At 46.8% G+C, this 14,542-nt stretch overlaps 3 protein-coding genes across 5 annotated transcripts; 2 read left to right on the plus strand and 1 right to left on the minus strand.

The window, feature by feature from the left end:
• Positions 1–536: 536 nt before the first annotated feature.
• On the plus strand, positions 537–8,961 carry CENATAC (centrosomal AT-AC splicing factor). 3 transcript variants are annotated; one of them, XM_067751246.1, is made up of 11 exons: positions 537–709; positions 852–1,015; positions 1,432–1,530; positions 4,871–4,937; positions 5,021–5,083; positions 5,429–5,493; positions 5,646–5,754; positions 6,758–6,788; positions 8,374–8,463; positions 8,536–8,668; positions 8,752–8,961. In XM_067751246.1, the coding sequence occupies exons 1-11, from the start codon at positions 590–592 to the stop codon at positions 8,813–8,815; spliced, it is 1,005 nt and encodes a 334-aa protein (XP_067607347.1). In that variant the 5' UTR covers positions 537–589; the 3' UTR covers positions 8,816–8,961. The 3 variants fall into 3 exon arrangements, with proteins under 3 accessions (XP_067607347.1, XP_067607346.1, XP_067607345.1); XM_067751245.1 differs by having other exon boundaries at positions 8,374–8,668; XM_067751244.1 differs by having other exon boundaries at positions 5,021–5,111; positions 5,429–5,754; positions 8,374–8,961.
• Positions 8,924–10,789, minus strand: RPS25 (ribosomal protein S25). The gene is made up of 5 exons (XM_067751255.1): positions 10,631–10,789; positions 10,293–10,388; positions 9,555–9,738; positions 9,067–9,165; positions 8,924–8,974 (listed from the first exon to the last, which is right to left on the minus strand). The coding sequence occupies exons 1-4, from the start codon at positions 10,631–10,633 to the stop codon at positions 9,071–9,073; spliced, it is 378 nt and encodes a 125-aa protein (XP_067607356.1). The 5' UTR covers positions 10,634–10,789; the 3' UTR covers positions 8,924–8,974; positions 9,067–9,070.
• On the plus strand, positions 10,788–14,000 carry TRAPPC4 (trafficking protein particle complex subunit 4). Its single transcript, XM_067751254.1, has 5 exons — positions 10,788–11,317; positions 11,481–11,655; positions 12,278–12,381; positions 13,014–13,140; positions 13,639–14,000. The coding sequence occupies exons 1-5, from the start codon at positions 11,143–11,145 to the stop codon at positions 13,715–13,717; spliced, it is 660 nt and encodes a 219-aa protein (XP_067607355.1). The 5' UTR covers positions 10,788–11,142; the 3' UTR covers positions 13,718–14,000.
• Positions 14,001–14,542: the final 542 nt, after the last annotated feature.

Here is a 14,542-nt window from a genome sequence, read left to right on the forward strand (position 1 = left end):
AACGTTCGGATCACCCCTGGGGGGTATGAGCATGATTAGGTCATAGATTAGGCCTTCAGCTTGTGTTCCCTACAGCCTGCTGGCAATGCCTCTACCGCTTTATACCTGTGCAACCTTCCACAAACTTACCTCCTCCTTCACGCCTCAGTTTCCCGCTTGTAAAATGCCAGTAATAACAGGATACCACACAGGGCTATTGTGAAGATTACCTGAGGTAGTTAAGGTAAAGCTCTGGACCCCCACTGAGCACCCTATAAATACTCGTTACGATTTGTTACATTGTCTCTACGGGTCCTTGTCAGTGTCCAGATACGTGCGCGGTCCCCCCTAACTGTTGCGTGCGCTCCTTCCCCTCACCTTTTCCAGCCAGACTGCATTTGGCGGTACTGGCGACGGGCTGGATTTGTGCGCAATGAGGGTTCCCAGAGAAAAACCCGCGCAACCGTAGTAGGACTTGCAGTGGCGCCTGCCGGCCGCTGGGGGCCGCGGGGGCCGCTGGGGCCGCTGGGTTCGCCCCGCCCCTGAGGGGTCAGAGGTCACCAGACGGCGAAGGAGAGGCTGCGCGTCGCGGATCCCCAGTCCTGGGTAGATGGCGCCGGCGGAGCGCTGCCCTGTTTGCCGCCAGACCTTCTTCTGCGGCCGCGGACACGTCTACAGTCGCAAGCACCAGCGGCAGCTGAAGGTGGCTTTGGAGCGGCTTCTGCCTCAGGTGCGGACGGGAGGCTGGAGGAAACCCTGGACAGGACGGGGCGGGAATGGGGGCGGGGCTGTGAGGGCCCGAGGGGGTGGGATCTGGGGGTCCCGCCGGGGTCCTACTTAGCCTCTTCCCCTTGGTACCCTCTCCGCGGCAGGTGGAGGCCGCCCGCAAGGCCGTCCGCGCCGCTCAGGTGGAGCGTTACGTGCCCGAGCACGAGCGGTGCTGCTGGTGCCTGTGCTGCGGCTGTGAGGTGAGGAAACACCTGAGCCACGGAAACCTGACCGTGCTGCATGGGGGGCTGCTGGAGCATCTGGCCAGGTGAGCGCCGGGCCGGGAGCCGCATACAACAGTCGTGTACATTTGTGGGAGGGAGGGTTTAGGGTGGGTGAGAGGAAGAACGCTTTTGTGATTTGATTGAGTCGTCTTGTAGGCATTGCCAGCCTTGAGGGTAGCGGGCTTACGGCTGCCATGGTCCCAGTGGTGTTGGTGGTCTAGCTGGGAAAGTCAGCTGGGCAGGTTCAATCAAGGTTCCCTCCCATCACTTCCTCTCAGATTCTCACATTTTTATTGGAAGGGGGAGACTGGAGATCTTGAAGAGACTACTATCAGTATTCTCTCAGCCTTGCCCAGAGACAGAAACCCAGATGTCAGTTTGCATTATTTATCTAATGCCTAGATATATGTGTAATATTCTGCAATCTATCATTGAGATTACTTGTCCTTTCCATTCTCAGTCCAGAGCACAAGAAAGCAACCAACAGATTCTGGTGGGAGAACAAGGCTGAGTTCCAGATGAAAGAGAAGTTTTTGATCTCCCCCCAGGATTATGCACGGTAAGTCACTACTTCACATGATGAAGTAGCAGAGTGTGGATTCTCTGGGCCTGTGTCAGGTACTGGAGCTTCCTCTACTGCTTGGGAAGTTTAGTAAGGACTTCATTAGTAACCATTGTCTTTGTAGCACTCATTATCCTAGGCACCATATTGGACACAAAAGAAATATGACAGAGTCCTTGAAAGGTTTATAATCTAGTTGCGGGGGGGGGGATTTACAATGTATTTAGCAAGTAGAGAATAGTGTATAATTAAAGCTGACCATAATCAACTACTTAAATGTATGACACAGAAACTACTAAGGTTCTTTAGGAGCAGAAGATGCTTTTTATAGTGTGCAAGAAACTGGTGCTCACCCAGTGCCCACTTTTAATAGTTTTAGACTCTATTTTAACTGGCCTCGGAGGACCCCAAGGAACCGGATTGTAGGAAGCTGGACAGCACAGAGAGGGAGTGAGCCCTGACTGCCTCAGGAAGAGGACTCAGGCAGCCTCACATCATCACTTTTATTGGGACCATATTGAGATTGTGGAGTGTGGAACCCAAGGGGATCCCAAAGCCAAAGTTAAGAAAACACATGGTGTTTGTTATTTCTTTCTACCCAATGTGGAGAATAATGAGGAAATAAGAAATGCCTAAATCCCACCACCTTGCCTTAAAATCTGTGGTTCAGACTGGGAGGAGATAAGAAACTGAGGCCACTCACTCCTCACACCCTGGCTCAGCTCCATATGGTTTTTGGTGGGTGAATAAAGGATAGTTGAGCAGCAAAGGTTATAATTGAGAATTATGAGGATGGACTCTTTGAACTTTTTATTTAAATATAATTTGACTTTTGAGCTTTATAAATTTCAAGCTCACACAAGACAAGGCCAGGCCAAGCCTGACTGATTTGACCAGTAAAGATACAATGAGCCACTTTTATTATTTTTTTAATCTTTTTTTTTTTAATAAAAAAATTTATTTTTGGCTGCGTCTGGTCTTTGTTGCTGCGCGCAGACTTTCTCTAGTTGCGGCAGGTGGGGGCTACTGTTCATTGCAGTGCATGCATGGGCTTCTCATTGTAGTGGCTTCTCTTGTTGCGGAGCACAGGCTTTAGGTGTGCAGGCTTCAGTAGCTGTGGCTCACAGGCTCTAGAGCACAGGCTCAGTAGTTGTGGCTTAGTTGCTCCGCGGCATGTGGGATCTTCCCGGACCAGGGCTCAAACCCGTGTCCGCGGCATTGGCAGGCGGATTCTTAACCACTGCGCCACCAGGGAAGTCCTAATCATTATTTTAAAAGATTAGTCTTTTTATTTGGCTGCATCGGGTCTTAGTGCCGGCATGCAGGATCTTCATTGCAGCGTGCAGGCTTCTCTCTAGTTCTGGTGCGTGCAGGCTCCAGAGCACGTGGGCACTCTAGTTGTGGCACGTATGGGCTCAGTAGTTGCAGCGTGTGGGCTTAGTTGCCCTGTAGCATGTGGGATCTTAGTTCCCCGACCAGGGATCAAACCCAAGTCCCCTGCATTGGAAGGGGGATTCTTAACCACTGGACCACCAGGAAAGTCCCACAGTGAGCTACTTTTAGGTTCAGGCAGTTTGTTACATAAGCAGTGAAAAGAGTAAGCCCGAAGTGCCAGCCTCCCAGGTTCTCCAACACACCCAAAAGGACCATACTGCAGTGTGAGCTGTGCGATACTTTTGCTGGGGAGCCAAGTCTAGACTGCAGCTACGTGCTTTTATATCTACAGCTCAAATCTGAGAGCACAAAGTCCCATACCCCATCAGAACTGGGAGTTGATGAGAAACTGTTTCATAATGGTCTCCCATGAGAGATAGGGAGACGAGTGGGAGATGGCCTCCTAGCAGTTCCTTTCAGGCCTCCTGTCCTCTTGTGTTCCAGGAGGATCACGCAGACCTTCAGCCAAAACTCTGATAAGCTGCAGTTCAAGGCTTTGCCTGTAAGGATACGTGCAAGGCTGCCAGGGTACCTTGATAGAGCCATTCCCCTACATAAATGTTTTACATATTAAAATTAGGCAAAAAGGCTATAAGCTCGTGTGCGGTGGCGGAGTCGGCAGAGTAGTCGGCAGCGGCTGCAGCAAGAGTTTGGCGACATGTCTCACACCATTTTGCTGGTACAGCCTACCAAGAGGCCAGAAGGCAGAACTTATGCTATGAATCTGAATGAATGCATGGAAGGTGTTTGTATAATGTACGAAGAACATCTGAAAAGAGTGAATCCCAGCAGCCCCTCTGTCACGTATGGTATCAGTTATTTGATTTTATTGATGACCTAGAAGACCTCAGCTGCCTTATTTACCGAGCTGATACCCAGACATACCAGCCTTATAACAAAGACTGGATTAGATTTATACATAGCTCCTTCATCAAATAGTTGAGTTTGGAAGCATTAGGGGGATGGGGGTGGGCTTGGAACACAGGTGTGTACAGAGTGATGTAGAAGAAGTTTTTATTATAGTAATCCAGTTTCCATTTTGGTATACGCTGGCCAGGGTTGAATGTATTAGATGAAATGTGAGGATCTTGTTCAATCTGAAACCCCTTTTGCCCCCTTCTCCCCCTCCCTTTTTAACTTAAAACATTTTTATGATGATTTAGATGGAAGTTGGTTTTTGTCAGTTACTGTTGGTTCCAGTCCTTCAAACTGTTCGTATCTGAACATTCACTGTACTAATAACCCTTCTTCAAATCGGGGTGGGGGGTGGTGACGCAGTTATGTCCTCAAGACAAAGTCTTAGTGAAAATCAAAGAAATGTTCTCTAGTTATATTTTCAAAAAATTAGGCAAAGACAGTTATATTAATTATGTATCAATTGATAACGATGAAAGAATAAGAATTCAAGTAACATTTGAACACAGAAATCTGACTGTACACGCTTAGGTTTTCTGAGGACTAATGAACTGCAAAGAAACCTTGAGCTTTGCTTAGTAGTCTTATTGCTGATAGCAGCATTGATGTTATTCAGATACCTTTGTATTGTAGGATAAAAACAACTGCAAATATATTGTTGTCCCAAATATGGGACAATTTGGACATCAAGAAAGGGAAATTGATTTTCTTAAGTATGGTAATGGTTTCATAGGCTGTTCCTGTTCCCAGGAGATGTACGCTGAAAAATTTAGAATTAAGTCTCATGTTCTTGGCAGAAAGGCAATGTGTTTATAAGCAAACTGGAGCCAGTATGGCAAAATGTTTACAGTGAATCTGGGGGAGAGGTACATGGGTGTTCATTGTACTATTTTGTTTCTGGGAGTTTGACACTACCCAAAATTCAGAGAAAAACGATCTACTGAGGATCTTTTCACAACTGACCGGGACTTGCCCTTTTTCTTTTTAGATTCAAGAAGTCCATGGTGAAAAGTCTGGATTCCTATGAGGAAAAAGAGGATGAAGTGATTAAAGAGGTGAGTTAAAGGAAAGGCCTCTGAAGGACCCAGGCCCCCCCCCCCACCATTTTGTACCTGTCTAAGCAGCCTCTCCCCCACAGATGGCAGCTCAGATCCGTGAGGTGGAGCACAGCCGGCAGGAGGTTGTTCGGTCTGTCTTAGAGGTTGGTTTCCCTCGGAGGAGCCAGAGCAGTATCCAAATCCACTGATTCCTGCTTCTCCCAGGTCCAACATTTCACCTACCAGCTCTTCTTATGAGAATTCATGGACTCCATGCTTTACCTGCTCGGCTTGAATTCCCTTACCTGCCCACCAGGGTGCAGGCCTTTGTCAGTGGAGATGATGTGGGCCAGGCTGGGGGAGGGAGGCAGGGAGGGAGGGAGGGAAGTTTGCAAGATATGGGCAGTACCCTCAATATGTCAATTTGTTTACTTCTGGAGGGTGGGAGCATGGCCTAGGCAAATTCTTAAGCATCCTAGACACAATTATTTTTCCTGAATCAAACTCAGCCTCAGACAGTGCCAGACCCAGAAGAGGGCTCTTCGGCACCTGGAAGCTGGAAAGGGACAAACAGGTAAGACTGTTAGGAAACCTCTTATTGGGAGTTCTGACATCTCTTAGAACATTCTGTAACTTTGGCTGGGAAAAGGGAACAAATGTCATCTTTGCTATCCTCATGGCTCAAGGACCTTGTCTGCCAGCCTGGCTCCTGTTTGTCTTTTTCAGCCAAGTAGCCTCCACCTCACAGCAGCCCTCATATGTGGACCTGCCACCAGCCCCGGAGCTTGACTGGATGGAGACAGGACAACCGCTGACATTCATTGGCCATCATCAGGTACAATGGATACGAAAGTTGGGAAAGGGCCAGTGCCCCCTCAGTTCCCAGGACACCCATCTCGCCTGGCTTTTCTGTGTATTCTGGCCATTCCTGTCTTAGCAGGCTTTTCCCTCTTGCTGCCCTGTCCCATAGTATCATGTTCTTAGACTTTTTTGTCACCCTCCATGGTGATCTTATCCACACACTGCCCCAGTTGCCACATAGAAGTACCAACTCCTAAATCTCATCCTGTGCAGAATCCACAGTTCCAGCTCAATATGGGACATTTATAGATACCCCACAGGTACCTGAAGCTAACCCCTACCACTCCTGTGTTTCCATTAACTGTAGATGCAGATTCTTATCTCCTCCTTTCTTTCATTTTTCACATTCCCTCAATGAGCATGTCTTATCTATTTTATCTCCTGAATACAAGCTGGTCTCTATTCCACCTTGGAACAATTCCTACTACTGCAATCTTGTCCCAAACACAACAGAAAATAATCGCATCACCTGCTATCTTACATTCTATCCTCCAGCTGCACTGTGCTCCTCCTTGCTTTTGAACATGTAATTGCCATTGTCTTAAATGATATGCTTTCCTTCCCTCACCATCTACTTAACCCTCACCTTCCTTCAGCTCTTAGCTTGAATGTCACTTTTTCATGGAAAACTGTTATAAATGTATGTAGCCCCATGTAAAAAGCTGTGAATGTAATTTGTGTAATTCATACTTCTCTTTCCCAGTAGTATGTATGCTCTGTAAGAAAAGGGTTTCGTTTACCTAACATCTAGTAGGCACTTATTTTTGGACATCTCTGCTACTAAGACCTTGAGTCTGGTGAGGGCAAGACTGTCTTTCAGTGATTTGCTGTGCTCTGTAAGATTTAACATCAACCCAGTGCAGAACTAGCATCATGGCAGTGGTTCCATCCACCTCCAGTAAAATTTCTTCCTCTAGGCTATGAGTATCCTATCATCTCTTGGCTTTCTTATGATTTTTTCCCATTTCCAACTACAGGATACACCAGGAATTGGTAACATCCACTCAGGTAAGACCCATGGCAATGTTTCTCAAACTGTAAGAAGCTTTTTTTTTTTTTTTTAAAGAATAAAGTTAAGATACAGCAGTGAACTTGGGATCTTTGAGACACACCTGAGTTCTAGGCCTTTCACTGGTAGAAGGGTATCGAAGACACACATGTCAAATGTGTCTGAGTAACTCAGGAAAGTAACAGATGTACATTCACCTGTTTACCGGATTTTTTTTTTTAAACTTTCAGATCTAAGGTGTTTTAAACTTAGAAAATGTCAGACGTGGTAATTCTTATAAGGGTTTTTTGTTCAACCACTATATGAGTGTGTGTTAAAGTGTTTTTTAAAATAATACACTTAATAGTGAAAATAAAGAGTATAAACAACAAGGTCCTACTGTATAGCAGAGGGAACTATATTTAATATCCTGTGATAAACTATTATGGAAAAGAATATGAAAAAGAATACATATATAACTGAGTCGCTTTGCTGTACAGCAGAAATTAACACATTGTAAATCAACTATACTTCAATAAAATAAATTTTAAAAATAAAACTCATTGCAACTGAGGGCCAGAGAAGTCTCTATACCATACACAGTGCCCACCATGGCATTAGCCATGCTACAGCCACTCGTCTCCTTGTATTTCAACTAAGGGAAAAAGTACTTTGCTTGAAAAATGGAAGATTACAAACTTTAGCATAACAACGTTTTTCCAAAGTAAAGCAGCATCTGATGAAGGATGTGTATTCTCAATATATGAAAACCTCTCAACACTCAGTAAAGGCATATAAAAAGATGCTCATCAAAATGGCTGAAACTAGGACTTCCTTGGCGGTCCAGTGGTTAAGGCTCCGCACTCTCAATGCAGGGAGCACGGATTTAATCCCTGGTCAGGGAACAATACCACATGCCACATGGCGTGGCCAAAGAATTAAAAAAGGCTAAAGACTGACCATTTATATATGCAGGAACTCTCATGCACTGCTGGTGGGGATGCAAAATGGCATCACTACTTTGGAAAACAGTCTGGCAGTTTCTTTAAAAGTTGAAAAAAAATCCCAATGTGCCTCAGCCAATGAACACTTCAAAAAATACTCAATAACGAAGGAATGATTGAAAACACGCGTAACACAAAAACCTCAAAGTAACTATGCTAAAAGGTACACAAGGGTACATAATATATGCCATTTATACAACATTACGGAAAACGCAAACTAACCTATAGCAACAGAAAGCACACCAGTGGCTGCCTGGGAAGAGGGGTATAAGGGAAGTGTGCTAGAAAATATTTTAAAGGGGCACAAGGATACATGGTGGTGGTGATTTCATCCCAGACATTTCAAATTGCACACTTTAAATGTATGTAGTTTTTCAGGCGTGTATTGCTGTATTGATACAGCTATTAAGTATCAGCACCTTTTAAATTAGCCTAGGCCCCTCAACTTCCCATGGTCCAGAATTCCTGGGTTTTGTTTACAAACATTTATAATTTTCAATTAGGTAGGAACTTATAGCTAGCTATGTTCCACAACAGCCTGAAGGTTAAAAACTTTTTTTTAAGTGCTTTCATTTCTGCTTAAAGGGTCTTCCTTTTCCAGGTGCCACACCTCCCTGGATGGTCCAAGATGAGGACTGTAGCTCTGGGAACCAACAAATAGGACCCTCCTATGAAGAGTTTCTCAAAGAAAGTAAGTTAACTAATTCAGAAATGGTGATGGGTTCTTTAAGTCTTCCTACTCACGTAAAACTGCTTATTGTAGAGGAAAAACAGAAATTGAAGAAACTCCCACCAGACAGAGTTGGGGCCAACTTTGATCATAACTCCAGTACCGGTGCAGGCTGGCTGCCCTCTTTTGGCCGGGTCTGGAATAATGGACGCCGCTGGCAATCCAGGTATGGGCCCAGTGTCCGGACCCCAACCCACTCCCCCTTGGAGATCTCACCCTTCGTCCTGCTAACCCTTCATTTCCTTTCAGGCATCAATTCAAAACTGAAGCCGCAGCAAGAAACAAACAGCAGTCACATAAAAAGAAAAGTTAATGGTTTCCTAATACATTTTCAACCACCATAATGCTCAAAACCAAATCAACAAGCCGATACCTACTATTATCCTTTGTAACTGCCTTTCTTAGGAAACAGACACGCCCATTTATTTGATTTAATAAAGTTTTATTTTTCCAAATATACAGCTGGTGGGACCTGTAAAAAAAAAAAATTCAAGAATCAGAACTATAGAGCCTTGTGAAGGGATGCATACTTCCTACACCATGAACCCCTGGGTTCTTGCTCACCTGTTCATGCATCTTCACCAGCAGCTGGAGCATCTCCACCCTTAGTATTTCTGGTGTAAATTACTTGAGCTCTGTGCTTTGAAACCAGTTTAATAAGTCCTAGAAAGAAAGCATAAAATTTTCACACAATAGTACTATGAAATACTTAATAAGACACTAGAAATATCTGTTTTATATTCCATCCCAAAAGAGAAATGCTGAATTTAAGCATGAGTTTAGGAGGCATGCCTACATTTCTTGGTTATAATCTAATTTGACTTACCCTTTTAAAACAAGGGACTGACCACCTGCTCTTGGGATGGCCACCTTCACAGCACTTTACTATAACTTGAAAATCACTGTTTCCATTATTGGGCACTAACCAATAACCTAGATAACATGTTAGAATTACATTACTAACAACCACCTATTGCATTTAAGATGGCTAGCACGGTCAGGCCAATTTAAGGTGCAAAAGCATACAAATCAGTACAACACACCCCTCTCACCTTTACTAAGCAGCTCCTGCAAGGCTGCCCTGGCCAGGGAGCCACGAATCTTCAGTCTCTCAGAGACGACAGCTGGAGTTATAAGCTTATAGTTGGGAACTTCTTTACAGAGTTTGTCATATGTTGCTTTGTCAAACAAGACTAGGTTATTGAGCTTGTCCCGAACTTTGCCTTTGGACCACTTCTGCTCACCAAAAAAAAAAAAAAAAAAAAATCAGTGCTCCAGTTCTTCCCTCCTCTGGAACAACCTGCCTCAAAGAACTGTTACTTGGTTGTACGGCTATACTGAGAGAGTGGCTCTATTCCTTGGCCTGCAGAAATCTATGAAATGCCGAATTTGCAGAAACTCTGCAAATTAAGATTCAAATAATTAGAAAGCCAGAATTCAAAGCAAAAAGAGACCCTGGTTGTCGTTAAGGGCATCAAAGACACATCTGGTTGGGGGCGGGGGGGGGGAACCTATTATTGAGACTTTCGGATACTGACTGAGCCCCACGGAACCAACTAAAATAACACTACGTGCTGCGTATCCAAATAAATGCTCTGTACACATCTAATTGCCAAACAGCGTATATGACCCCAAATAACGAAAAAACAGAATGCTGATAACAGCATAAGCTGTAATAACCTGACTCTAGACCCCACAACCTTACAAGCCATCTGCTAGGTGTCACTTAATATATCGATAAGGTACGGGTGCCCGCAGCCTCCCTCAACGTTCAAGCGACTGACTCCTACCTTCTTTTTGGCCTTGCCCCCAGACTTGTTCACTGGGTCTTTGTCTTTCTTGGCCGACTTTCCGGCATCTTTCTTCTTCTTGTCATCCTTGGGCGGCTACAGAAGGAAAGCGGGAATACTGCCAGGTCTCAAGGCAGCCCCACGCTCCCCCTACCCCTGCGCTCCACCTCAACCCCCGCCCAGACTCCACTGACGGAGCACATGGGGGAAGCAATAGCCCGCCCGCCTCGACACGCGGCCCGGCAGTTCTGGGAGCCCTCCTCCGATGCCGCCCCAAATGCGCGCCGGCACCGCCGGCTCCCGAAACCACGCCGGCTGTCCCCAAACAGAGCTCTCACCATAGCGAAGCCGGGAGAGCAACTGCTACCACCTCGCCTCCCTAAGATGTCGGACAAAAAGGAAGTGCATCTAGCGAAGAAGCCCAGAAACCTCCGCCTGCACCGAGTGCTTCCGGGGTAAGGGGCGGGACCGCGCGGAGGAAGTCGGGAGGGGCAGGCCTGACTCAGGCCCGGAACTGGCTGCGGGCAGTGCGAGCTTACCCTGCAGCCGGAGGCACTCGAGGCTGTCCCTACCTTTTGCGCTTTGCGACTAGTTGTGAGGCAGTCACACGTTGCTGTTTCCTGACACTAAAAACCTGGGAAAAGGGACGGAAAACAATTTTCTAGATCCCGACAGCTAACTTCCCAGCGTTACTGACAGCCAGGCGTGCTCCAAGTGCGCAAGCGCCGCAGTGCGCCGCGCTCCCGGGTCGAGAGGGAACGCGCGGCCGGGGCGCCGGGGGCAGGTCCTGTGCTGCGGTTCCGGGGCGGGGCCGGGAGGGGGAGCCAGTCCCGCAGTAGCGGCGGCAGCAATGGCGATTTTCAGTGTGTTTGTGGTGAACAAAGCTGGAGGCCTCATTTACCAGTTGGACAGCTACGCGCCACGGGCCGAGGCTGAGAAAACTTTCAGTTACCCGCTTGATCTGCTGCTCAAACTGCATGACGATCGTGTGCTGGTTGCCTTCGGCCAGCGCGACGGCATCCGGGGTGGGTTAGGCTCGGGCCTGGGGGGCGGGGCCCGGTGCCGCCGTTGTGGGCAGGTGTCTCTGGGCGGGGCGCGGAGGGGGTGAGGAGTTGGGGCCGGGTCCATTGTCGCCTTGGTGGGATCCCCAAGCTGAGGCTTCGTTGACGCCTAGCCTCGGCTCTGCAGTGGGCCACGCAGTGCTGGCCATCAATGGTGTGGATGTGAGCGGCAAGTACACGGCCGATGGGAAAGAGGTGCTGGAGTACCTGGGCAACCCTGCTAACTACCCGGTGTCCATTCGATTCGGCCGGCCTCGCCTCACCTCCAATGAGAAGCTCATGCTGGCCTCCATGTTCCACTCGTAAGTCTCACAACCCTTCCTAGATTTTGTCGGTCCGCACTTGGCTCATAGGCTGGCTGGATTAGTGTGGTTCTGCCCTCAGAGACTTCCTGAGCGGCGGTGCTTACCTTCCTCCTTCTAAATCCTCAGTTCTTGTGTCATGAAAAGAATTGATCCAGTATGACTAGGCTGTAGGTAATGCTGGCAGTGGTGTGATTTTTTTTGCCTAAGTCACCTTCTCTTTTCTGAGTCTTAAGTTTTTTCATCTTTAAAGTAAGGCAATTGAACTAAATGATCTTTAAGATCTTTTCTTGCTGTCAATTATGGTATGAGATGTGCTGGATATGCATAGTCACGGGGTGAGTAAACGTGGCACATAGTCCCAGAATGTTAATTTCACCCAAAGTTTTCAATGTACAATGTTTTATAGCAAAGTGTGAATGTAGAATACATGCAGAATTCAAATAAATTTTTAAGTAATTTTGATACTGCTGCCAGGCAGTTCACACTGCTGCTTCTGACTATCTCAAGCTGTAATTTGAACTCTTCAGAAGATAAGGGTCATTTCAGCGGAAAAGTTCGAGAAGCACTTCTCCCTTATAGCAATGAGGTGCATTCCCAACTTTGCCTCCTTTGCAAATAGGCTGTTCGCAATCGGCTCCCAGCTGTCTCCTGAACAGGGCAGCTCAGGCATTGAGATGCTGGAGACAGACACATTCAAACTGCACTGCTTCCAGACATTGACAGGTACGCATCTCTAGATAGGTCAAGGGGATGTGATGGGGCAGGTTGGGAGAAGGGATTGGCCCAAGTTGGGTTTGGTAAGCAAGGGAGTGTTGGTCAGCCTTTTCTGGGACAACTGCACAGACAGTTACTTGTTTTGTGAATCTAAAGGCAATATTTAATCTGACGCCAGTTTTGTCCATGCCACTGAGCGTTATCCTGTCCACAGATAAACTCACCTTAATGTTATCTCACGTTGCACACGTTTTGGAAGGTGTGTTGTTCCAAAATGAAATTTGAATGTGAAATGGAAATGACCTTTGGATCGTGACTGTCATTGCATCACTCGCTGAAGGCAGATCATTGAAAACTGCCTGAGTTTGTTCCTTGCCTGGCACTTTCTGCTGAGGGGCCCCCAGGCCAGAAGTAAGCGACAGAGCTAGGACCCAAAACCTGGTCACTCAGTCAGCTGGGTGATGCAACAAAGTCATTTCACTTCTCTGCTCTCACCTGTAGATTCAAAATCTTGCTTTTCGTGCTTTATGTAGCAATAAGGATAACATTTAAGTGGGCATGTGAAAGTGCTGTACAAACAAAGGACAGCATTATTTGCTGCATTCTCTACCCTTTGGTAATCATTACTGGTCCCTCTCCAGGGATAAAGTTTGTGGTGCTGGCGGATCCTAGGCAGGCTGGGATAGATTCTCTTCTCCGAAAGATTTATGAGATTTACTCAGACTTTGCCCTGAAGAATCCATTTTACTCCCTGGAAATGCCCATCAGGTATGTGGTCCCACTTCCCAGATTCTGGTCAAAGCCTCCTTGTTCCCCCTCCCTGTGTGCTTTTCCCCAATGTCATTTTGAAGTGTAATAGAGGTTGTTTTTTGGGTTTTTTTGCGGTACACGGGCCTCTCACTGTTGTGGCCTCTCCCGCTGCGGAGCACAGGCTCCGGACGCGCAGGCTCAGCGGCCATGGCTCACAGGCCCAGCCGCTCCGCGGCATGTGGGATCCTCCCAGACCGGGGCACGAACCGGTGTCCCCTGCATCGGCAGGCAGACTCTCAACCACTGCGCCACCAGGGAAGCCCTAGAGTTATTTTTAAATAAAACAAAAGTAACTAGCCTTTTACTTACTTATTTTTTGGAGAAACCAAAGACTTTCCTTGGGGTTTATGTCTTTCTTCAAGCAGAGTTTCCACTGGCTCTGCCTCTGCACCCAAGGTGGGGAGAGAGCCAGGCCTCACACTTTGTCCTTATTTGTGCTTCCTGGGTCTGGCCTAGGTGTGAGCTGTTTGACCAGAACCTGAAGTTAGCCCTGGAGGTGGCAGAGAAGGCTGGAACTTTTGGACCTGGGTCTTAGGCTGAACCTGCAGTGGACCCCCCCCACCACTCCCCGCATATTCTTGAGAGATCCTGCAACAGGGGTCCTGCTGTTTCCACTCCGATGGCGAGCCCAGCGGCATTTGTTAGTGCACTTGAAAATGGGAGGTTGCTGAGCCTGATGACATGCACCGATGCCCGAGCCTTAATACCATGCTCTCTTTCCTCCTGTATCTGTCATGGTCCTACTTCCCAACTCTGTACAGATTATTTATGGAGGAGGTAGGCCCATAAATGCTATAATAAACATTCCTTTGATCTCAGTGTTTGCTATCCTAATTGATGGTTTGGGGGAAAAGCCTCAGGAGGGGAGACAGGAATGATAAGGGAATTCTGGGAAAATGAGATACTATGTTCTAGTAGAAAACAAAACAAATATATGTTCATTAAGTGAATGAATGAACATGGGACTTTGAATCAGGAGCCTTGGTCCTAGTTCCAGAATCGCTACTGACTTCCTAGGTGGTGGGTATGGTGGTGATGATGATAATGATGATGGAATATTTATCAAGTGCTTACAGCCACGTTTTACTGCTTTATCTCACTTAATCCTCTCCCTTACCTCAGCGGGTACATTCTGTTTCTATTACGGATGAGCTTCAGCAAGCAATGTACAAACTCTCTGCCTCAAAATCTCAAAGCTAGTTACCAGCAGACTGAGTTTGAACCCAGGCTTTCTGACTACACTGTTATCTCCCTCCATCAAATTACTTAACCTGCCTGGCACCCAGTAGTTTCATCTTCAAAATGTTCATTGAATTATGCAGTATGAAGTTGAAGGCGGTAGAGACATGAGCTTAAAGGA

Source organism: Pseudorca crassidens, chromosome 9, assembly GCF_039906515.1.
Source record: "Pseudorca crassidens isolate mPseCra1 chromosome 9, mPseCra1.hap1, whole genome shotgun sequence".
NCBI classification, from domain to species: domain Eukaryota; kingdom Metazoa; phylum Chordata; class Mammalia; order Artiodactyla; family Delphinidae; genus Pseudorca; species Pseudorca crassidens.